Source organism: Medicago sativa, chromosome 3, assembly GCF_051527215.1.
Source record: "Medicago sativa cultivar Bolivia chromosome 3, Bolivia_mono, whole genome shotgun sequence".
NCBI classification, from domain to species: domain Eukaryota; kingdom Viridiplantae; phylum Streptophyta; class Magnoliopsida; order Fabales; family Fabaceae; genus Medicago; species Medicago sativa.
In genome coordinates this window covers 33,421,001-33,445,712 of record NC_140751.1, presented here as the reverse complement: position 1 = coordinate 33,445,712, position 24,712 = coordinate 33,421,001, and the positions used below count along the sequence as shown (strand labels likewise).

At 37.3% G+C, this 24,712-nt stretch overlaps 2 protein-coding genes across 4 annotated transcripts; both read left to right on the top strand.

Moving 5' to 3' along the window:
• Positions 1-694: 694 nt before the first annotated feature.
• On the top strand, positions 695-2,352 carry LOC146937251 (spermidine synthase 1-like). 2 transcript variants are annotated; one of them, XM_085751665.1, is made up of 4 exons: positions 695-994; positions 1,160-1,223; positions 1,337-1,459; positions 2,224-2,352. In XM_085751665.1, the coding sequence occupies exons 1-4, from the start codon at positions 930-932 to the stop codon at positions 2,290-2,292; spliced, it is 321 nt and encodes a 106-aa protein (XP_085607791.1). In that variant the 5' UTR covers positions 695-929; the 3' UTR covers positions 2,293-2,352. The 2 variants fall into 2 exon arrangements, with proteins under 2 accessions (XP_085607791.1, XP_085607792.1); XM_085751666.1 differs by lacking the exon at positions 2,224-2,352 and adding an exon at positions 1,716-1,997.
• LOC146937250 (uncharacterized) lies at positions 2,252-4,393 on the top strand. 2 transcript variants are annotated; one of them, XM_085751667.1, is made up of 5 exons: positions 2,252-2,391; positions 3,332-3,494; positions 3,707-3,763; positions 3,850-4,004; positions 4,083-4,393. In XM_085751667.1, the coding sequence occupies exons 2-5, from the start codon at positions 3,430-3,432 to the stop codon at positions 4,124-4,126; spliced, it is 321 nt and encodes a 106-aa protein (XP_085607793.1). In that variant the 5' UTR covers positions 2,252-2,391; positions 3,332-3,429; the 3' UTR covers positions 4,127-4,393. The 2 variants fall into 2 exon arrangements, with proteins under 2 accessions (XP_085607793.1, XP_085607794.1); XM_085751668.1 differs by lacking the exon at positions 3,332-3,494 and having other exon boundaries at positions 2,258-2,391.
• Positions 4,394-24,712: the final 20,319 nt, after the last annotated feature.

Sequence of the window (24,712 nt, the reverse complement as noted above, 5' to 3'; positions counted from 1 at the left end):
GTATAATCAACCGTCTGGATGTATTGTAGTCACGTGGTGACCATAGGTTCCCCCATATTACCTATAGCTTAGGATTAGGTGGAACTCACTGAGACACTATGTCTCATCCCAATCCTTATTTGTTTCAGATAAACAGGTTGGATTAGCAAGCTAGTAGCCGAAGGGATGTTTCAGCAAATGTTCGTTTGTACCCTGCTGCAGGATGATTTGGATATGCAAGGACACATTTACTATGTATTAGGAAAGTTGAGTTGTATTATCATTGTACGAACGCATATTGTTGTATAAGATATTCATTCGAAGTTTTATTGTTGTAAATTTTAAAGTATCCAGTACTAAACTTAACGCACATGCTAAACTTTCTAGATACGTTTAGTGTGGGTGTTACAAGCCGTCACTGTTGTTGTTGTTCTTAAAAAATTGTCACTTCTTTCTTCTTGGATGTGTTAATGGCAATTGCGTAGTGGTTTTGTTAAAACCCGCAAGGGTCTGTTAGTTTCAGACGTGCACTAGTAGAAAATACACTTTTTAAATCAAGGATATTAAATAGGATGCTATCCACCAGATTTAAAAACTTCATCCGGTAGTAAGGTTTTAAATAAGATGGTTTTTAAATAGGCTCACCAGATTTAAAAAGGTTTTTAATAAATTAAACTAAAATAAAATTAAAAATAAAACAAAGAACGCCAAACCCACACACATTTCAGCTCGCGACTCTCTCTCTGTGTCTCTTCACACTGAAATTTCCTCCATCACCACCACCTCCTCCTAGATTCCTCCCTCACCTCCAAGCCACGCCGCACAACACCTTGCTGCGATTCCACCTTCCAGCTCCTAGATCCTCATCCTGCTTGATACTTTGGGTGTTGTTATTCTCATCTCTATGCAATTTGTGGATTGTCAAATCTAGGGTTTGTGATTCGAAGCAGATGACGAATCTTCATCTCGAAGATCTACATGAAGCCGGTCTACATGAATCTGTCACGATTAACAAGTAAATCTAGGGTTTGTGATTCGTATTGTTGTATCTAGGGTTCTGATTTCCGTCAGTTTCATTCTTAGATGCTAGATCGATTGAATTTTAGAGCAAAATGAGAAAATTGTAACAATTTCTGATCAATTTAAGTCTTATTCTATCTTTCTCCATCATTAATTTCAGGTATAATTGGTTCAATTTGTTGTTACAAGGAAAATCTGATTATCAGGATGTTATGGTCTTCCAGGTACATGTAGCTTCAGTTAAATTTGAAATTTTAATCCCCTTCATAGTCCTAGTTCTGTTTACGACATATGCATAGTCCTAGTTCTGTTTATGACATATGCTTTTGTTTTTCAGTCAGCAACATATGGCAAGGTTCTTGTTTTGGATGGGGTCATTCAGCTCACAGAAAGGGACGAGTGTGCCTACCAAGAGATGATCACTCATCTTCCTCTTTGCTCAATTCCAAACCCCAAAAAGGTATTTGATAGTTTGAATCCCTCTAATAATTTAGTATATGTCCAGTTATTGTCATTGATTTTCTTATGTAGTTTGGCAAAAAAATTCAGGATAATAATTGTAAGGAAGTGTATAGTTTTTAATCATTACATGTAGATGGCTGCTTAGAAGAATTTGTGCATAAAATGTCTATATTGAATCTCTAGGTTACTCATAATGTTAATGTGTCCGTCACCGTGCTAACTCCTGCTGCACACTTGTTTTATATTCATCATAGCAACACTGTTTTAATGGGATTTGAACATAATGGGTTACAGTTAATGGATTTGAGGGAGAAGAGGGATGAAGAGTTGAGGCAACTACTCACCAGTGTTCTAAGGAATCAACAACAACCACCACCATCATCTTCTTAAAACTCTATTTTCTTATTAAACTCTCTTTATCAAACTCATGACAGTGATAGATGGTCTTTTCATACCCTTTATTTTGTTGGTAACAAATGATAGAGAAAGTAAACTAGCTTTTATGAGTTATGATATATGTTTTTATTAGTATCTACTATGCTTGTGTTATTTATCTTTAGTAGTATTGCCATGACTAACACATACTTTACTGTGATAAAACATATATAATGAAGTGCAGGGATGCAGAAAATGATTAAATTTGTGTACCTAGAACATCTCCCTTACTAATTTAAATTTAGCAACTACCTACAAAAAAAATTAGTTTTTTTTTTGTTTCAAAGAGTTTAACTGTGAAACTTACACTCACTAAGTGTGAATAAGAGTGATATTGCAGGTTTGAACCCACACTCCATCATAGAAAAAGTGCCATCACAACCTTTTACTATATAAGTTGCTCATATGGAACCAAAATTCATTGTAAATAGCTATTTTATGAAAGAAGGACTAAACTAGTGGAGACCAGGAGCTACAATAATGTTATTACATGAGGTATGATCGCAAGTACTGGTTCTTTTATAGTTCACAGTCTGAAGAACACTGGTTTAACTTTAAGGCAGCAGTTAATTAGTAAAAGAAGACATGTAAGTATGGTTCTTTACTATATAGACACACTACATACAACTATTCAACTTGATTAATAAACGATTTCAAGACTGTGGCGCAGCTTCCATTGCATTTTCCTAGCATATATATGATCACCTGCATTTTTTAGATAGCACTCCATAAGGTTTACACTCACTAGCTGAAAAATCACTGTCATGCCAGAAGCTTAATCCAATATACAACTTCTGCACAATCATCTTCTTCAATTCTAAGACACCAGATAACCCACAGCAAATAGTTGATATGATTTACGAGAAATGAAACGAACATATAAAAGAGAAAGATAATGGTTGTCCAATTAGACGAGAGTCTAGAATTATAGATGATGAAAGATTGCTGGAAGTTTAATTGAATCAGGAATTTAAATTTAAGCAGCTAGATACTTGTATTCTAATGCAAGTCATATTAGTGTGATAGCTACTCAACTAAACAAACAAATAAGGCACCAAATTTATAGCAGCAAAATCAAGATCCAATAGTAGTGATCAATAGCCATTATATATTGAATTGTATTATTAGGAGAATTATTCCAATTATGCAGAATTTATGAAAGTACCAGGACCTTCCAAGTTGTTCTGCTTTGCTGACTTTTTCACAGATAATGATTATACTCTTCATTAACCAAATCAATATATATCTTCAATGACTTCTATATTTAAGTTTCAAATAGGTTATAAGTTTTTTTACGCACCTATTTGAAACTTCAAATAGGTCCTTAAGGGGAACGGATTGCCTCCTGTGTAATTTATCTCGCTGATTTTTATTTTGAGTATCCTCTAATTTAACCTTCATATCATTCTAAAGTTGTGTAGTTTTCTTTTTACAGTAATTTTGAGGACATTTTTGATGTGAACCATTTCATTGATTCTTTACGAGACGAAGTTCGAATAGTGAAAAGAGTTCCTAAAAAGTTTAGCAGTAAATATGGATATTGTACCCTGGAGATGCCTCCTATTAGCTGGTCCAATGAAAAATATTACTTGGAGCAGGTGTGTTTCTTTTATGAGTTGCGTTTGAGAAAACAGGTCCCCTAAGAATTTCACTTTAGATTCTCTGTTTGTGTTCTGTTCCATGGTTAAGAGATTCCTTGCATTAAGGCCTTAGTGGCACTGTGTTAATCCATGTTATTTATTTTTTTCAATGTGTTTATCGTTTAGTATTCGATTCAAAACATGATTTGAAGGCTGTCTTTGTTATGTAGGATAATGTGGTTTGAAGGGAGTGACTTTAATTGGTATTGCAAGAATATCACACTAAGGTATTCAATATCAACTCTTGTAAAGAAAATGTACCTGCTTGATGTATAGTACCACTGTGTTTTCATTATGGATTTCTCAATCTTAGGACTGTTTCAGGTTATGGTGCTGCATCATTGGATTCATTGTTGTGGAACGACATGCTTGCTGTGTGTTTACAGCTTTCGAGTTTGTGTTTATTGGAGCATTATTGTGTGTATATTGCTACTGCAAATTTTTTGAAGCTTTGTGGTTTTGATAATGGTACAGTATTTGTGCTTTAGTGTTTACTATGGTTGTCATGAATCTTGTGATTGACTTTTCATTTCATGTGTCACACAGCCATGTTGCCAGATGAAATGGGCCTTGGCAAGGAGGAAAAATAGAAGGCCGTTGATAAGACTTTGCAAATTCTAAGTTCTAAAGCTAGTGAATTGATTTCTTCTAGTAAGCTTGTCCATGTCATGTTAATAGCTTATTTTGTTAGATGAACAATATTTCTCTTATTTTTTATGTTTACATGACCAGACATTGTGGTCCAGAATTATTTTGTAATTTGACATGTACTAGTAAGTACACATTAAGTTTTAATAAATTAATATTATTGTTTTATACCTTCATTGATCATATGATATTTCATATTATATTCAGTACCATAATCGTGTATAAAAAAATTTAAAAAAAAAGAGAATTTAAATGGGGTGAACTGATTTAAATTCAAAGATTTTTTACTCTTGTTAGCCTTTTTTAAATGGTATCAGCCGATTTAAAAAAAAAAGATTTTAGATGGGTTCAACCGATTTAAATTAAACGATTTTAAATCGGGTAAAGGGGGCCGACTTAAAATCAAATACACTTTTTAAATCGGCCACCTATAAATCGGATGTTCACCCGATTTAAAAAGTCATATTCACCTGATTTAAAAAGTGTTTTCTGCACTAGTGGTGGTGGGCTCATCCCTCGATCTGGGTTCACGCGTAATGTTCATATAAAATCGGTTGAGGTAAATGTTTCTGATCGATCATTCTCCGATATTCCAGATCTGTTGAGAGATCTGCAAGTCCAATGATTCGGGTCAGCTTCCACTCTTGTACCAGTATAAGGGCTAGAAATGGCTGTTAATTTGTTGTTGTTCTTCGCAGTAAATAGTCGGTGATCGTGGATTCTTTAGTTACCGTGTTGGCGGTCGGATTCACTTCCAATTTTGAAGAATTGCTCGATTTCAAATTTTAAAGAAGAGCTCAGCATGGCGAGCTGGGGATCAGTGCTCTCTGGAGCAGCTCGCCATTTAGCTCTCCATGGCGAAAAATTTCGCCTAGCGGAGAGATATTTGGCCAGGCGAAATTGACTGCACAGCATGTGTCGTCAATTCGTTTTGTGGCTAGCATGGGCTATCCGACGCACGATCTTGCAGTACCTTATTAAACTATGAAACCCTTCAATTCCAAGTGTTTAAAGTACAATTTCAAACAAGGTTTTATACAAGGGAAAGGCATGGTAAATAGTTAACAATGCTTGTTGATAAATGATACGCAAGAGTGTTGCGTTATGCAATATGTTCGGGTAGTGATGAACTAAGAAGGGGAATGAAAGTAGAGCCTCGACATAGCTTGTCAAGAACTAGAATAGCTAGTAAAGAAAAGAATGCTACACATTAGTGATATGGTTGATAAGACGCGGAGTGATATAGAGTATTATCTTCGCATAGGAGCAAAGTGACCATACGAGTATGGCCAGACGTGAATTGATTAGATATCCATTCACAAAGTAAGTTAAGCAAGCATATTGTTTACCTCTAGTGGGATCGTTTAAGGATCCGAGGTAAAAGAGATAGTATGAATAGGTTTAACCTTCATACATGCATAAGACAAAGACTTTTTAAGATGAAAGTGTCATGTCTCTTGATATCCACACTAGGTTGGATACAAGGGGTTCTCCAAGGGGAACGGTTAAGCCGTAAGGGAGCCGCATGTCACTAAGTAGTCAAAGTTAAGGTGTCGTGTCTTTTGTATTCCTTCCAAGGTTGGATATAAAAGGTTCTCCAAGGGGAACGGGGTAAGCCGTAAGGGACCCACACGTCACTAAGGGAGTCCGGTGCGCCCTAGCTAGGCATTTCACCGGTAGTAAGGGATTAAATTCCGGGGTCACTCCACCCGGGATTAATCCGTAAAATGAACTTAGATAATGTTTGTTTGTTAAACGCTAACATAATCAATGAATCTAGCTATGCATATTTATTGAGCATGCATATTTTATTTCATAGAGCCTTGACGTAGATCGTCAAGAACTAGTAAGATAGCAAGAATCACTATTTGTGATAAGAGATGATATGTTGTTAGATACAACATATTCATGCAAGTAGAAGCAAGTAAAGAAAGATATGCCAATGAAGATCTTAGGTTTCCCTAATCATCCGGTTTAGAACCGTGTCATGATTATGTTATGCTCAGGCCTTGATATGTAGAGCGTATCTTGGCATTGCGATATTAGATTCCCCTTAACAACCATGACACGTATAAGAAGTGAAGCCTATAACAAGTTAAGAAGAGCCTATGACGGCCTAGTATGCACGACCGTCTAGGAAAGAAAGTCCCCACACACGTATAATCAACTGGTAGGTTGTATTGCAGACTAGTGGTGATCGTAGGTTTCCCCCGAGGTTACCTATAGCCTAGGTTTTGGTGGAACTCACTGAGACATTATGTCTCAACCCAATCGTTATTTGTTTCAGATATCAGGTTGGATTAGCAAGCTAGTAGCCGATTGGATGATTCAGCAAGTGTTCGTTCGTACCGCCGCAAGAAGATATGGATATTCAAGGACACATTCATTATATTTTAGAAAAGTGGAGTTGTGATTTTATTGTACGAACGCATTTGTTGTATAAGATATTCATTCAAAGTTTTAATTATTGTTGTAAATTTTAATGCATCCAATATTAAACTAACGCACATGCTAGGCTTTCTAGATACGTCTAATAATTAGTAAAATCTGACTAATAATTAGTTGTAACTTAATGACCCAAGACACGGTCTGAATCGACCTACTCTGATACCAAATGTAACACCCATACTAGACGTATCTAGAAAGTCCAGCACATGCGTTAAGTTTAGTACTGGATACATTAAAATATACAACAATAAAACTTCGAATGAATATTATTTACAACAACATGCGTTCGTACAAAGATATACTACTCATCTTTCCTAAAGTAATAATAAATACGTCCTTGAAATCCATAACATCCAGCTGCGGGTACGAACGATCACTTGTTGAATCATCCATTCGGCTACTAGCTTGTCATCCAACCTGATTATCTGAAACAAATAAGGATTGGGATGAGACATAATGTCTCAGTGAGTTCCCCTAAATCCTAGGCTATAGGTAACCTCAGGGGAAACCTACGGTCACCACGTGTCTACAATACAACCTGACGGTTGATTATACGTGTGTGGTCATGCTTTCCTAGACAGTAGTGCATGCTAGACCCGTCATAGGCTTATCTTACTTGTTATAGGCTTCACTTCCTATACGTGTCATGGCGGTCGAGGGGGAATCTAAAACCGCATTGCCAAGAATTCGCTCTACGTATCGAGACCTAAACATATCATGATCATGACACGATTCTAAACCGGATGATTAAGGGAACCTAAGATCGTCATCGGTATCATGTCCTTTACTTGTTCTATGCATGACATGTACTTGTCTTATAGCATCTAATTCTCTTGTTCTTGGACTTATTCATGCATGGAATCATTCGTGCATATCATAACATAATCATAGTCATAAGAAATATGGTCGTTGAGTTCATTCATTATTATGTTAGCGTTGAACAAACAGTCATTATCTTGATTCATTTTACGGAGAGCCCTGGGTGGAGTAACCCCGAGAACAATCCCATCATGACCGATGTACGTACATCGGACTCCCTCGGTGTCGTGCGGGTCCCTTGCGGCTTGAACCGTTCCCCTTGAGTCGAGAACCTCCTGTATCCCCCTGACGTGGATAACAAGAGACACGAACACCTACGCCTTGTTTAATCGGTGACATGCAGGTCCCTTACGGCTTGAATCGTTCTCATTACGAGAACCCCTTGTATCCCCCTGGTGTGGATAGCAAGATGTTGAACAAGTGACTTCAAACACACAAGAGGGGGATGAATTGTGATCTTTAAGAAGTTTTAAAAAATAAGCACTAAAAAATATGTTAACCAAAGTAGAAAAAAGTGCTTATAGAAGTTTTTATTAAATGCAAAAAATAAAGATGTTAAGGTAAAATAAATAACAACAAAAAATAAAAGAGACAAGGGAAGAGAGAAAAGACACGAGAAATTTATACTAGTTCGGCCTAAAACAATAAGGCCTAGTCTAGTCCCCAAGGAAAAGCCCCTTGAGATTTTCACTGATCAAGCTTTTAATTAGGATAAGCCGGTAACCTTTACAAATAACGAGCACTCTCCAAACAAAACAATCCTTTGTAGAAGAGTCTCTAAAACCAAGAGATATCACCTCTCTTGAAACCTTGGGATCGCACCCAATACAAATAAGAGTTACAACAATTAAATAATACACCAAATGTGTAGATATAACAAATTGAAGCACAAGTACTACAACTTAACTATGTAGTATAAAACAGCTCTCAATAAAATAAATTAGCAAGTGTAAAAATAATGAGAGTGATGAATAATATTTTTGACAATGTTTAGTATTTGTGTCAAAAGGCTACTACAAGCCTCATATTTATATGCAAAAATGGAATGAAGAAGGAGACCAATTTAGCATTGTTCCAACGGTAACAAAAGCATAGTTTAATGCAAAGTTAACTGAGTCAATATGCAATTAAAATAAAAGTATCCGTTGCAAAGATCAGCATTTTCATAAACACGTTGAAATGTCTACCATTTAAAACCATTATACCATTACCATGTATGATATATATTTATGCATTAAAGAAAGTAATCTGAAACATATACGCTGAATAAAATTCTTTGATGCATAAATCATTGTTTCTACTATATAAAATAGTTGGTAATGATGATGATAGAAAAACACAACGAAATCTCAATGCATGCTAAATATATTTTTAAGTTAAGGTATAATATTTAGATGCATAAAATTCTTTTATGCAAAATCATATTTAGATGAAAATCATTGTGAGTGTGTGATTTATTTTCATGAGAGCTTTTTCTACTACTTACATAAAGTCCTAATACAAATAAAAAGAAAATTCAAGACTTGAAAGCTTGAATCTTCTTTTCCGCTTTTGCATCTTTGTTCTTCTAGGACTTCTTTTGTCAATCATCAAAACCAAAGTATTCCTGTCAAGGCATATATTCACACAAGAGACATGCCACCTACATTAATTAATCGTGGTCTTGTCGTTTATGTAGGATTAACCTATTCATGCTTACATGTTTACCTCGGAACCTTGATCGATCCGATTAACGGTAATTCATACTTGTTCATGCTTAAACATGGTGGAGAGATTAACTAATCAAACCACAACTTAACATGCTTACTATAACATTCTTGGTCATGTGCGAAAAGATTATACTTCGCATCTATCATTCTAGGGATTCTTGCTAACTAGCTAGTTCTCGACAACTATGTCGAGGCTCTAGTTTTCTCTTGCTTAAGGTATAACTTGCTACCTGATTCGTGACATGATTCTCTCGTATGCCATGCCTTACTAACATGCTTAATACTTGCTTCCTTATCATAAGAATCTTGTTGTTTTCTCGCAAACCCTAGCATCATGATCTTTGCTAGCTCATCTCTAAACCATTCCAAAGCTTCTTTCACCAAAACCCTAATTTCATGATTTTTCCCTTGTGAAGATAGAGTTTGAAAAGAAACTCCAATAAAGCTTCTACTTGTTCCTTGATCTTGAGAGTACCATAATATAAGTCCAAACTTCTTGATCAAACCAAACCCTAGGTTTTGAAGGACTTGAAAAGAGGAGAAGAGTTGGAATCAAGCACCAATCTATGTTACCAATCTCTTGAAGGGTGATAGAGGAATCAATACTTGATCATGCATCTTAAAGAAGAAGATTTGATGAATTGATGAAGTAGGGAGAGAAGAGAGAAGGCCGATGGAGAGGAGAGAAGGAAGAGAAAAATATTTTCTCCAACCTAGAGAGAGAAAAGGATAAGGGAAATGAGATATTTTCCCACCCAAAACATATAAATATTCCTTTACATGAAATTACAAAAATGCCCTTGCCTTAGGCGTATTTAATACGTCACTGATACTTTATCCGTATTAAGCTGACATCTCATAAAATATTTCCATTAACTTTCCATGAATTTAATTCCTCTGACACGATCATGGGTAATATACCGATACTGACAGGCGGTATATTACAAAAACTCTCCAAAATTCTTGTCTTATTTGACTTCAAATGCAAAGAAAAGATAAAACATAGCCAACAATATCATATCATGCCCCATCTTCAGATGTTTAAGAAGACATGAAGGGAGGTTAGTGTAATTTTGCCATTATTTTTTTAAAGAGTAATTTGAGCATGATAAAATCTTTGAAATAGTTGGTATTAAGTATTATAAAGTGGTAGACTAAAAATATATAAAAATATTAAAAATAATAAATATATCATTAATGATAAAGATGTCGTTAAAAGTCCAATGTATGAATTGTACAACAATGTTATTTAGTGAATGATTGATCATATACCCAACGTTTTTTATAATTAAACTTCTAAAGAATATAATGGTTAATAATCTACACCAAGTAAAAATATTATTTTATAATATGACATTAAGATAAACAAAAAACAAAGGCAAATTATTTTTACAAAATAAGAAATCTTGAAAATATGTAATTTTCTGAAAAGTAGTTGTATGCCTTGTAATAAATAAGAATCCCATGTATAATTTATAAGTAAGCAATATTCTATAACTTTCTCAAAGTTATGTTATTTGTGACTAACAATCAAATTTAACTGAATAAATTTGGATGCAAGAAAATCTATCAATAAGAAGTATTTTTTCTTTTTTATTTACTTAGTGAAAATATTTTTCCTGTGTTTTGTCATGTATCGGCGATAATTGGCGAATTCATATTATTATTTTTTTGTTATAGATAAGTGAATTGTATTTATTCATATTTTCTATAAGTGAATTATATTTATTCATATTTTTACTTGAATTTATTTTTATGAATATATTTTTATACTAAAAATTTAAACAATTGTAATTTTTTCATTGGATAACATAAAAAGAAAAACTCATAGGTAGACAGTTTTATTGCATCAAATATACTCGGTGTGCGATAAAAGCAAATGTACATCATAAAACTTATTTTTAATAAATGTAAATTAATCTCAGAAGAGTTCGCAAGTGCGGAATGATTTGGATTTAATTTGGCACAAAATAGTTCCGCTGAAGGTTTCCATTTTCGCTTGGCGCTTGCTTTGAGACATACTACCTACAAAATCAAATTTGGCCAACCTCGACATTTTCTCCCCAGAGGTGTGTTTGTGTGTAGCTGGTTGCAGTCAGGTGGAGGGCGCTCAACATCTGTTTCTATCTTGCACTTTTTTTGGCTCTCTTTGGCCTTTGTTGTGGATTGGTTTCGATGGGGAAAATCATCAGGATATTTCATATCACTTTACTCAGTTTATTTTTTCTACAGTTGGTCTGAAATCACAGCAATCTTTCCTACAACTTATCTTGCTCCTTAGTGTTTGGATTCTGTGGAATTAACGTAATCTCATGTTAATTAATAACAAAGAAAACTCAATTACTATCTTCTAGACAAAGTAAAGTATTACTCTTTATGGTGGCTGAAAGCAAAAAATGTTGCTTTTGAATTCAGTGATCACTTGTGGTGGACGAGCCCTATCGTGTTTAGGAATTGGCTAGTTTACTTTTTGTATATTTTTTTTAACTTTTTATGACTGCTTGTAAATTTTTAGTGGTCTTTTTAGTACACTTTGTACTGAGGAGACTACTACAACAGAGTTAATATAATTCATTTTGCTCGTTCAAAAAAAAATGTAAATTAAATATATGATTCATATTTTATAGCATAAAAAAAGGATTTTGACATTGAAAAATTTAGAGATTATTTTCTAGAGATTTTATGGAAAAGCATAATCAATTTTGTGTTTGTTTATCGTAATAACAATCACTTCTTTTAAAAAATAATTCTTTGCATACAACTACATAAAATGATTATTTTGGCACAAAATCATCTTCTTCTTTTGATACTTATTTTCTCCCCTCTAAAAAAGTATATTTTTTGAAAAGTTACTCTATTCTCTTTTCAGTTGAAGTTGTTTTTAGATTTTTTGGTGATCCCGATTTTTTCAAAAACAATAATTAACAAATACAATGATCATTAAAGTGATTTTTTTTTAAATTATAACAAACCTTGTACGCCTTGTTTGTTACGGATTACAATAAACTAAATTTTGACATTCAATAATTTAGAGATTGTTTTTAGAGATTTTATGAAAAAATACGAATATATTTTGTGTTTGTTTATTCTAATAAAATAATTTTATAAAAAATAATTTAGGTTGTTTAGATACAACCATATAAAATGAATTTTTTGTTATAAAATCACATCAATCTTTTGAAAGCTAATTCTTTCATCTAAATAGGATTTTCTGTTGAATCATAAAGTTACTTGAGTTTAGAAAGATATACGCATATGGGTGATTGAAGTTGACATTTTGGAGTTAAAATGAAATTTTGTAGGTATCGGTCACAACTCATATAGAGTAAGCTAAATTCACCTGGAACAAGGTCTGATAGCACGGATGTGTTGTCAACTCGTTCCGTGATTTTGGAGTAACAACTGGGGCCTAGGTTCAATATGTTTTTATAAATATAAATATAGTGGAAAACCATCAACTTCAATGATCCGTGTGCTAATTTATGAAGTTTTCTTTAAAAGAAAAATTTACGAGCAAGCATTGGTATGATTAAGCAAAATATAGTATGCGAGAATACGAAGATACAATATTAGATGATTAAGGAAAGTAAGTCCGAGTGCAAGATGAGTCTACCATGGGAAGACGTAAGAACGATTCATGGAAATAGTAAGTATGTAGTAACAAAGATGTGCTCTATGAGTTAAGATTGGTCGAGAACAAGTGTAAGTATGGCAATGATATGTCAAGAGGTAAGTCCACCTTGAGATTTAATCTTACAAGCAAAGGGTAGAGCAAGGTTGCAGAGTTGATTGCAACATAGAAAGTCTTGAGAAGAGTTCAAGAAGATATTATGAATGATAGAAGGAGTGTAAAGTTTCACTCGTCTCAACAGATTAAAGTATTGGTTAAAGCCAACCGGTGGGAATCAGAGTAGCGCAACGGAAGTTAATCGGTAAAGTTGTTGACGGTAACCATGGAACATGGAATTTGGTAGTAAGAATCTTCGTAAAGAATGTTGGTGTAGTAATACAGTTTTAGTGAGAAGCATTATGAGACGAGCGAGGAGTCCTCGATATGATAAATAAGTATTGATGCTCATACAGTCAGTGACGAATAAGGTAAAAGAATAAAGGATGTATCTTCACTTAAGTAAGACAAGAAAGACTAGAGTCTCCACAAATGAAGTAATCGGGTTGCCAAATTGGTGATGTCGAATGTGTAGAAGAGTTGTTGGTTAGTCAGAAAGAGTATGTGCTATGATAAGGGAATCCGGTTCATGAGATGTGCACGAAGAAGTACATACCCTCTTATACCATACTTGTTAAGTGATAACGATACTTTCTAGAATAATGTTAAGCCATGATTTATAACTTTTAAAGTTTAGATTGGTATTAAGGAACTTGGGAACGATGTTGTTTTAAAAGCATGATCTTGTACATTGTTGAAACTGATGAGGTACGTCGTAAGCAAGTATGGTCGCTTAAGACGTACGAACTTCAGGACCAACTTGTTATAGGCAAGTTTGGGGCGAGTTGTAAAACCTTTTTCAAAATATAGAGACTCGTCCTGTGGTTCTGCAGTACCATTACAGACTCGGTTTTAAAATGATTTTGTTTTTAGTCATGTATCTACTTGTTCCAAGAACCTATGTACCAATGTTTAGAAATTTGTAGAAGCAAAAGGCTAGAATGAGTATCGTTATTAACTAACAAGAAGCGGTACTTGAAAGTATGCAAATACTATGGAGATAAGGTTTTATGAAGGAGCGGTGTGTTCGTGTGATACCAATATCATACGGGATGCACAGATTTTTGCTAAGAGTGTTCAAGCACAAAGTGTAAGTGGACTAAGTCGAAAGTTTTAAGAGCTTGTGAACTGCAAGATTGGTTAATGGATATTAGGTATATCGGTGTATTTGATTTCACTACTTCATGTCAAGTTAAGAGGTTTGTAGAATCATCAAGATAAGTAACTTAAGTGAGGCATAAGTCGCAAGGTACGGTAAGAAAGATTATGTATGCATGATATGATGTATGCATGATAAGATGTTGTAGATGCAAGTAAGCACTGCAGGGCAAACCTGGATTCCAGTAGGACCTTAGTTTAAAGGCAAATCCTGAGTGTTCTAGTTAATGTAAGGTTACTTATATGAATGGTTCATGCTAAGCAGAGGAGGAATGGATCCGAGAAGATCAATCCACAGGTAGCAAAGGTAAATTTCAAACACGTTGTCCTAAGATAGTTCGGTGATTTTGAGAAAAATATTAAGATTGAAGAGACTATATTCGTTTATACGGATAAAGAAAGAGGATGAATTACATGTGTTGATGAAGAAAGTATGTTAGAACTCTTTGGAGTGGGTAAGATCAGACTTTATTTAACTGGAACCGAAAAAGGCAGGTTTTAGTCGCAGTGATTAGTGGATGATCTCTAAATTTCGAGGACGGAATTTTTTTAAGGGGGTAGAATGTAATATCCCGCCTGTCAGTATCGGAATATCACTTGTCATTCTCTCTCTAGGTTTGAGAGTTTGGGATTTCTCCTCCTTCTCTCTAGACTCCATCGCCTCCCTCTCTTCTCATATCCTTTCTAAGCCTTTTCTAATCAAGATCAAGGTCAAGCAATGTTCTCCAAGATCAAGGAGATGTTTTGGGAGCTAGGACAAATGTATAACCAATCCCTTCCTCATGAGAAGATTCAAGGACTAGGGTTTGAGTTTGGGCAAGAAGGAGTTAAGCTTGGAATTGATGCTAATGCAAGAATCTTGTTTAGGTGAGTTCTTAGATAGTTTATCCTACCTTTGGGTTGTGCAATTCTTGTGAGAAAACATGAATTTTTCTAAGTTATGTTAGTTTATGGAAATTAGGGTTTTAGTACCCCTTTGTACCATTTATGATCAAATATTGTTAGTTGATGCCATGCACATGATATAAGCTGTTTTTATGATGTTTTGGATGATTAGGAGGCACTAGAACACTTGAATTGAGGATTTTGTGTCAAAAATACGAATTCTGCAGGTCTGGACTGATGAATGTTCGCTTAAGCGAACGGTCGTTCGCTTAAGCGAAGGAATGGCAGAACCACCATAGTTGTCCGCTTACAGGTTCGCTTAGGGTTCGGTTAGCGTTCACTTAAGCGAACGACCTCATAACAGCTTTAGACAACACTTTTTTGAAAATGTTCTGAAATGTTCCTAGCTTTAGACAACACTTTTTTGAAAATGTTCCGAAATGTTTCGGTGGTCCAGAAATACCGTTCAAGGCCCGTTTCTCGCAATCTTTTAATGAAATAAGAACCCCAAAATTCCAAGTGCCTAAAGTACATTTCCAAACAAGATTTTAATCAAGGGAAAGGCATGGTAAATCGTTAACAATGCTTGTTGGTAAATAATACGCTAGAGTGATATGTTATGCAATATGTTCGGGTAGTGATGAACTAAGAAGGGGAATGAAAATAGAGCCTCGACATAGTATGTAGAGAACTAGATAGTTAAGCATGAATTTATTTATGCTAAGATGTGAACGATTAGATATCTATTCACAAAGAAAGTTAAGCAAGCATATAGTTACCTCTAGAAGGATCGACTAAGGATCCGAGGTAAAAGAGATAGCATATATAGATTTAATTTTCATGCATGCATAAGACTAAGAGCTTTTAAGAATAAAGTGCTATGTCTCTTGCTATCCACACTAGGTTGGATACAAGGGGTTCTCCGAGGGGAACGGTTAAGCCGTAAGGGAGTCGCATGTCACTAAGTAGTCAAAGTAAAGGTGTCGTGTCTTTTGTATTCCTTCCAAGGTTGGATATAAAATGTTCTCCAAGGGGAACGGGGTAAGCCGTAAGGGACCCACATGTCACTAAGGGAGTCCGGTGCACCTTAGCTAGGTATTTCACCAGTAGTGAGGGATTAACTTCCGGGGTTACTCCACTCGGGATTAATCCGTAAAATGAACTCAGATGTTAATTGTTTGTTCAACGCTAACTTAATCAATGAATCTGACTATGCATAATTATTAGACATGTTTATGTTAAGTTATAGAGCCTTGATGTAGATCGTCAAGAACTAGTAGAGCATTGACGTAGATCGTCAAGTGCTAGTATGATAGCAAGAATCACTTTTTGTGGTAAGATATGATATGTTGTTAGATACAACGTATTCATGCAATTAGAAGCAAGTAAATAACAAGGTAAGAAGAATCATATGACGGCCCTAGTGTACACGACCGTCTAAGTATGCAAGTCCCCACACACGTATAATCAACCGTCAGGTTGTATTGTAGTCACGTGGTGACCATAGGTTCCCCCAGATTACCTATAGCTTAGGATTAGGTGGAACTCACTGAGACACTATGTCTCATCCCAATCCTTATTTGTTTCAGATAAACAGGTTGGATTAGCAAGCTAGTAGCCGAAGGGATGTTTCAGCAAATGTTCGTTCATACCCGCTGCAGGATGATTTGGATATGCAAGGACACATTTACTATGTATTAGGAAAGTTGAGTTGTACTATCATTGTACGAACAGATATTGTGGTTTAAGATATTCATTCGAAGTTTTATTGTTGTAAATTTTAATGTATCCAGTACTAAACTTAACGCACATGCTAAACTTTCTAGATACGTTTAGTGTGGGTGTTACAAGTTGTGGCGTTTCCCTGCTTCGGGGAGCTCATCATCACCAAATCCCAAATTGTTGCAGGCAGTAATATTACTCACTATCCCATCAAACTGATCCACAGAGACTTCGTGGTCAACATAAGCTTGCTCCAGTATCTTCATTAGCACTTTCCTATGAGCCTCTGAGCTCATGAGCAGAGACAGGATGGATATTTTTGACGGGGTTTGCAGCAGTTGGTCAACAATCTTGTAGTCACTCTTCTTGATAAGCCTCAGAATTTCATCCAGATTAGATTCTTCAATAGATTGGCCTGATGGGCCGGGGTTCTTGTTGACAGGAGGAGCAACTGGTGGTGTTATTGTGGCAATGGGTGTAACCACCTTCTTTTGAAACAAGGGTGGACGGACTTTTCCGCTTCTCAGAGTTGTAATTTCACTGGCAACATTGTCAACTGTAGCTGGGGATACCAGAGGCACTTCTACTCCATTCTCAATCATGGTTGCACTGTACTTGTAAGGAATTGCTTTGGTAGAGGTATAAGATACCGGACCAGGTAACCTGATCACCAAAGGCTCAACATTTCTCGTATGAGATACACCTTCAATAGGAGAGTCATGGAACACTGGCACAATCACACATACGTCGCTGGCAATCAAGTACTTGTCATCCATCAGATTCTGGATATCATCCTGCACCACACAACAGCCCATGGGATTTTGCAGGCATTCTGAACAAGAATTATGATCATGTTTGAACAAAGAAGCCTGGCAGAGCTTGACATGTAGCGGTACCAAGGGAGTAACAACATTGCGGACATCCAACACGTGATCCTCTTGAGGAACAGGGACCCTTTCAAAAGCCTCAATCATATTAACAGCAGCATGGTTTGGGAGTGGATTGTCAAGAACATGAGGAACACTATTCTCAAAAGTCAACCGTCCCTTTTCTATTAGGTCTTTCACAATATATTTCAGAGCAAGGCAACCCTCAACATCATGGCCTTGAGCACCCTGATGGAATTCACATGTTAGATCCTGTCGGAACCTGGGAGGCAATGGATTAGGCGGAGGCTTGCCTGGTCTAGTGACACAGTGTCCCTTGGCCAGTAGAGTTGGGAGCAGCTCGCCATACCGCATTGGTATTGGTGGAAAAGAAGGTCTGGGTCGGGGACCCTGTTGTTGCTGCTGTTGCTGTTGAGCAGGAGGCTGTTGTTGTACTTGTTGGGCAATGGCGTTTGACCCGGTGGCAGAGGATATTGCTGGTAGAATGGTGGGAAGAAAGGATGCTGAGAGTACTGCATGTAGTGATAGGGCATAGGTAATTGTGTAGCAGTTGCAGATGGGTTACCAGACACCATCCCTACATCAGATTCTTTCTTCTTATGATGACCATTACCATACTTCTTTGGTGCACTGGTTGAAGATTCACCTTTCTCAAGAACAATAATACCATCTCGGACGGCCTCCTCTAGGCGAGTTCCCATGGTAACCATATCAGAGAAGTTGTTTGGGGCAGAGACTATCATCCTCTCTTTATATTCCTTCTTCAGAGTCTTCAGGAATGTCTGTGTTAACTCTTCCTCATCAAGTCGAGGAGAAACACGGGCAGCTGCCCCTCTCCACCTCTGAGCATATTCACGGAAGGTTTCATCTGATTTCTGAGACAAGGCCTTAAGAGAGTCCCTATTTGGTCTCAGACGGGTATTGAATTCATATTGACTCTCAAAAGCAGCAGCCAGATCCTCAAAAGTATGGATGTTGTCTTTACTCAAACTAGTGTACCAATCTGCTGCATCATCTGTCAAGCTACTCTGGAAGCAATGGATCATTAGTGCATCATTGTCGGCGTAGTTAGCCATCTTTCGGACATACCGGATAACATGGTTGTGTAGACAAGAAGTTCCATTGTATTTGTCAAATTCTGGCTCTTTAAATTTCTTAGGAACCTCAAATCGGGATACCAAACAAAGATCACGAGCTTTAGCAGGAGCACCATTGCTTCCTCGGCTAGCCTTGACCTCACGGAGTTCTCCAGCCAACTCCTTCAACTGTCTCTTCATAGCTTCCATTGTGGAATCTTGTCCACGCGGAGTGTCAATATCAATCACCTGCTGCACAGTGTGTACAACATGGTCGGTAACAACAGTAGTCACCTGAGGCATAGCAGTAGATACAGGAATCTGTCCTTGACCAGCAAAACCAGAGACACCAGCAGCAGTATTAGGAGAATAGTAAGCTGAGAGACCATAAGGACGCCCATTGGGCATAACAAAACGAGCATCAGTAGCCACAGTAGATAGTGGGATAGATGGAATTGCTTCAGTAGAAACTGGGACAGATGTGGCTGGTTGTTCTTGTGCAGCCATCATAGCGGACATAACGTCATGAGCCTTAGCCAAGTCTTCTCTCATAGCAGCCAATTCGGCACGGAGCTGAGCATTTTCTTCTTCAAAGTTAGCCATCATTCTTCTCTTGTGAAATCTTGTTTGATGCACTCTGTCTGGTTGGTAAATCTTGCGACCACGAGCCACTTTTCGGACTGCGGCGGATAAAACCAGGAGGCAATGAGCACGAGGGAAGTTTTTGTGACAAATGAATGCATATGATGCATGAAATGTGTTAATGCATATGCAAAAAGACTCTTTTTTGTGTTATCGAAGGGTTTTAGACAAATTAAAAACTTGTAAACATTACTAAACAACAATTAACATAAACGAGAAACAAGCAACCAACATATAGTTTTACAAGATGATTCCCTTTGAAATGCTAAGCCAAGGGATAGACTTTGCAATGTAAAACAACATAAACAACTGGAAATAACAACGGGAAAAAGGAATCTTCAAGCATAGGAAGTGGAAACATCATCCTCAGACTCAGACTCATAGCTGCAGTATCATGCATAGAAGTCACGGGCACCCCTAGCCCTCTTGGAGTCCCTCATAAGCATCCTATCTTTCTCTTCAATCTCTCTCTTAGCCTTATCTAACTCTTTCTTCAGTGTCAAGACCTCATGAGTCTGCTGTTCGTCCTTTCCATCCAAAGTCATAATCAAGTTCTCAGCCTCATAGTATCTAGCTCTCCACTGATGCTTCTCCCGACTCTCCATAGCTAGATGCTCCTGATACATCTCCTGGATAGGTGGGAGTAGAGGCAAAGGCATAGTAGGAACAGATGCAGACACATATCTCATAGGGGGGTAAGGCATACCAATCTCCACAGCTTGGTTTATCACCCACTGTGTATAGGCTTCATGAGCAACACCGGACCTTACACCCATGTGCTTCACCTCTTTCTTCCGAAGCTTAGACCAAGCTTCCATGAAATCCTCTCTTATGCCGGTGGGAGCATTGGAGTAGTGAAAGAAGTAAGGAGCCGTGGCAAGATTGATGGGCTTATCTTTCATCGGGAAACCAAATTGTCGCAAAGCGAGCTCCGGGTTATAGTTGATTCCACCCCGGGTACCAAGAAGAGGTACATTAAGAAACTTTCCACCACCAAAGATAATTTCCTTAACCCTAGAAGCGGGAGTGAGCCAAACCACTTCATTAGGAGTGAGAGCCATAATCCTCTGTGAAATAGACCAATTCTCCGGATTGTCGTGGAAAGACTTCGGAAGGTGCGAAATAAACCACCTATAGAGGAGAGGCACACAACAAAGAATGTATCCACGACCCTTGCCAGAACGATCATGAATAGCATGGTAAGTGTCAGCTAGCAAAGTAGGAACCGGATTTTTGGAGTGGAAGATCATAATAGCATTCATGTCCACGAAGCCATCAAGATTCGGAAAGAGAATAAGCCCATAGATGAGAAGTGCAAGGATAGCCTCGAGAGTGTCCTGACAAGTGGTATTGAGGTTGGCTTTCCCAAGAAGATACTCTGAAGTGAACCCTCGGATACGTGCCTTAGTGACAAGATTCTTGGAGACATCGGTGGTCCTGAGATAGAGGTCCTTAGCAATAACCAATGGAGTAAGAGGAGGCTCAAGTCCTGAGAAAGGTACCCCCTTAGCAATAGACAGATCCATCAAGGAAGAATAAGCCTCTAGAGTAGGCACCAGCTGAAAGTCCGGAAAAGTAAAGCACCGATAGTCCCGATCATAGAATTGCACTAGAGTGTGCACAAGCTTCTCATCCACATTAGTATGAAGAATAGGAAGTAAAGCCCCGTAGCGACGACGGAAACCAGTCGGATCCTCAATCTTGAGTGCCAAATCTCTAAAACTAGCCAAATCCCCTTCCTTGAACTTGTAGGAATTAGTCCTCTTCATTCCTACAATGTTTACAAATTCAACTTGTCTAAGCCCTTCGATAACAATGCATGGAAAAAGTTTATGCATGTATGCATGTATGCATGAATGCATGATTATGTTCAAGTTCGGAGAAAACATGGTGGGTTGAAGTTCAAAGTCGAGGAGTCATGGGTGGACACGGCGTCCGGTGAATCTAGGGCTTTAGGATAATAGTAACCGGGTTCTAAAAAGGTTCCCAAGTTGCAACCTCTCCGACGTATATCACGGTGTCACGAGACAACACTCGCTCCATGATTATCCGTGGAAGGTCTAACTTGAGTGTAGTATCGCGTGACGACTAAAATTCGAGACAACACTCGGTTTAGCCTCCGCACTACGTCCTAGAAAAATGGCCATGGATGGGTTTGGTTATCTACGGTTCATAGCGTCATAGAACAATTAGAAGTAAAGTGCCTAAACGCGACGACACGCGCCGACAACATCACCCCCAAAATGCCTCAGCTATGTGGGATTGATCGCATAATCCAAAACACGAGGCAACCCCCGGAATGAATTGTCGATTATATCCCTCCTAAATCCTAAGTTCACTCAGCCCGGGTGCAGGACTTTTGATATTCTCACCCCACACGTTTGCAAGAAATTAAACATTTATTCACATAGGAAAGCAAGTAAAAGAAGCAAGTAAAAATACAAGCGCAAGCGTGGAAATAAAGACTAGGCGTAACTCTCGAATCTCCCCAGTGAAGTCGCCAGCTGTTTTATCTTGGTTTTCGGGTGTCAAACATTGATTACGTTTGAACCTTTTAAACCGGTGATATCTTATTTTTTCTTGGGAAGGGAAAAAGTAAGCAAAACCCTTGAGAATCGAGGTCCGGGAGTTGTTTTCGCTACGGGAAGGTGTTAGGCACCCATAACGACTATAGTATCCTATAGGAACCGTCTTTAATTTCTACGCGCGCGCTTTATTTTTTAATGCTATTTTGAAAGTGTTTATTTAATCCTAAGGGTTTTCTAAGTGAAGAAATGGAGGGAGAAGAATGTTTTTTGGATTTTTATTTTAGTTGAATTGAAGGAATTTTGTTCCTTGCCTACGTACCCGATTAAGGGATCAAATCCACCGTAGTTCTCTCCCAAAAATGTTTTTGTTTTTGTTGGTTGATTTTAAGTTTGAAAATTTGAATTTTGAAGAATGAGGGAGAGAGGCCTTAAAGGCATGAGAATTTTTGAAAAGAGTGAGGTTTGATTAGTCATTTTGCAAAAGAAGTCAAAGTTTGATTATTTTTCATTGAAGTTTGATTATTTTTCATTGAAGTTTGATTAAGAAAATAAAAGGAAAATTCAATGGGGTTTTGACCCCAAGGTTTATTGTGAAAAACGTTTGAGTGAAGTTTGTTCAAGTTTTTTTGGGAAAATGATTTTTCCAAGTATAAGGCCTAAACATACATCTAAACATACAATCCTAAACATACATCTAAACATGCATATTCTAGCTATATAGTGATGTGTGTGCATGTGTCGGTGCTTGTGTCGGTGTACATCATTAGAGTCCATTGTCCTTATTACATCACACCCTAGATACATTCTATGGCCTCTTTGCCAAGAAATTAAATTTGCATGAAAGTAAAAATATTACAAGAACTCCTAAATCTTTACATTCTAATTCTTGGTACAAATTAAATTGCAAGAAATAAAGGTGCAAGAAATAAAAGATGAAAATATGATATGAGATGCTTATGAAACAATGAACAAAGGGTTAGTAATAATAGGCATTGGATAGTAGAAAAAAGTGGCAAGAAAATGAAGCATATCAACATGGTGAAAAACAACAAAAAAAAATGGCAAAAATGCACTTAATAGAATACCCAAAATTCCTAAGCAAGTAAGAGATCCATTTTGGCATTTTCAAAGGGGTTTTAGGTTCAGCCCCAATATGAAAGCCACAAGAAAAATTGTAAGCCAAGGAATCGTGGTATGAAATTAAGGCAGTTTTACACTAATTCACATATTAAAAATAACAAGTGACTTGCTAACTAAGCAAACAATTATCACACATTCAAAACAGCACCAAAAACTACATATTATGCAACAAATAACACTCTAAGATCACCCATCAAGTACCAATTACCATGAACCAAGATATTGGACTTAAAATGTGCAAAAAGCTTCACAAAATAATGGCCAAAACGCAATACAAATCACACACAAATCCACATGTGCTCCTCCATCAATTTTCAACATGCAAAAGGTCACAAGAAGCAAATCTTAATCCTTCAAACCAAATGTAAAAGAAATCACAAGGTTTTTTACAAATTCTTTAACAAAGTTTTTTTCTTTAAAAAAGAAGAAATTGAATTAACAAAGAATGAATTATTTTCATGTATTTTCGTCAAGACTAATGTGTAAAACACATCAAAATTTAATGAAAATAATCAAGAAGATGTCGAAAAGATTTTAGGAAATTTTTTGTAGGATTTTTAACGAAACAGGGGTGTAAAAACTAAAACAAAGTGATGAAATAGCAACAAAATATGCAGCAAAAGGAAATCAGCATAAACAGGCCCTAAGCCCAAAGCATGAGGGTCTGAGCCCATAACAGAGTGCATAGGAGCCACATGATCAATATCGTACGACCAGGGCAGTGAGGGAGCACGGGAATAAGGTGCACACGCGCGCATAGGATAAAAATGGAATATAAGCTTCTCTTGCAATCACCAGAACACGTGAAACAAACCAAAACACCATGGCCAACGTAAACGAAGAAGATGACGGAGAGAAACGCCGGTGCGGCGGTCGTGATTCCATACTTCACCGTTTTTTAAAACGAATCACACCACCGGAACCGGAATTCTCTCCTCTTCTTCGATCTCAAAGCTCCGTTTTCACAAAACAATTCACGACAAGATTCGGCGTTCGCGAAGCAATTCAAACAGTTCAAGAATGGCCACGAAAATGTTAACAAGAAAAGGAGAGGAAGAAAGTGTTAACGATTCAATTGTGTCCCGGCTTGTTTCTTCTGCTCTGGCTTTCGCCTCCTCCTTCTTGCTCTGATCTGATCCTGTACGTGATGAATTGTTGCCGGAATTCGTCGGATTTGGTGTTTGTTGTTCGCAATCCCAAGCTTCCTTTTCCTTTTGATGCTTCACAATCAGAGTTGGACGGTGAGTGTTTTTGCGCTGCGATTCGAACCGAATTACAACCGTTGATGCCGCTTTGGTTCGAAACTATGAGTATTGCGGTGGATTCAATGGACAGGGACAGTTTCGGTGTTTGATTCGGTTGCGTTTCCGTTCGTTGTTCTTCGTTCTGATTCTCTTCACGACCTGTTCCACTTCAATCCCGTTGCCTTTTCCTTTCAATGATTCACGATCGGAATTGATTCGAAGCTTTGAGTATTGCCGCGAATTCGAAGGATGGTGACGGTTTGAAACTGGCTTTATGCGTTTTGGCTTGATTCTTTGCAGCTTGAATTGATTTTGTGAAATTGTAGATGATTGTGTTGAATAGAGGTGATTATGGAGGTTAGGGATGAAGATTGATGAAGATGGTGGTGGTTTGTGTTGGTGGAAAGAGGTTGAAGGTGGTGGTTATGGAGTTAGTTAGGGTGGTGAAGTGGTTAGTTAGGGAGGAGGAGTGGTGGAGAGAGAAGGTTGTTATGGTGGTGAAAGAGGTTGGTAGAGTTTGTTATGGTGGTGGAGGAGTTTGTT

What these genes read in the sequence shown, in the direction of transcription:
- LOC146937250 (XM_085751667.1), top strand. Translation starts at nt 3,430, where the DNA reads ATGGATATTGTACCCTGGAGATGCCTCCTATTAGCTGGTCCAATGAAA. An exon ending in AAAAATATTACTTGGAGCAG is followed by an intron (nt 3,495 to 3,706) that starts GTGTGTTTCTTT and finishes TTTGTTATGTAG; the next exon opens with GATAATGTGGTTTGAAGGGA. An exon ending in TGCAAGAATATCACACTAAG is followed by an intron (nt 3,764 to 3,849) that starts GTATTCAATATC and finishes TCTCAATCTTAG; the next exon opens with GACTGTTTCAGGTTATGGTG.
- LOC146937251 (XM_085751665.1), top strand. Translation starts at nt 930, where the DNA reads ATGACGAATCTTCATCTCGAAGATCTACATGAAGCCGGTCTACATGAA. An exon ending in GAATCTGTCACGATTAACAA is followed by an intron (nt 995 to 1,159) that starts GTAAATCTAGGG and finishes CATTAATTTCAG; the next exon opens with GTATAATTGGTTCAATTTGT. An exon ending in AGGATGTTATGGTCTTCCAG is followed by an intron (nt 1,224 to 1,336) that starts GTACATGTAGCT and finishes TTTGTTTTTCAG; the next exon opens with TCAGCAACATATGGCAAGGT.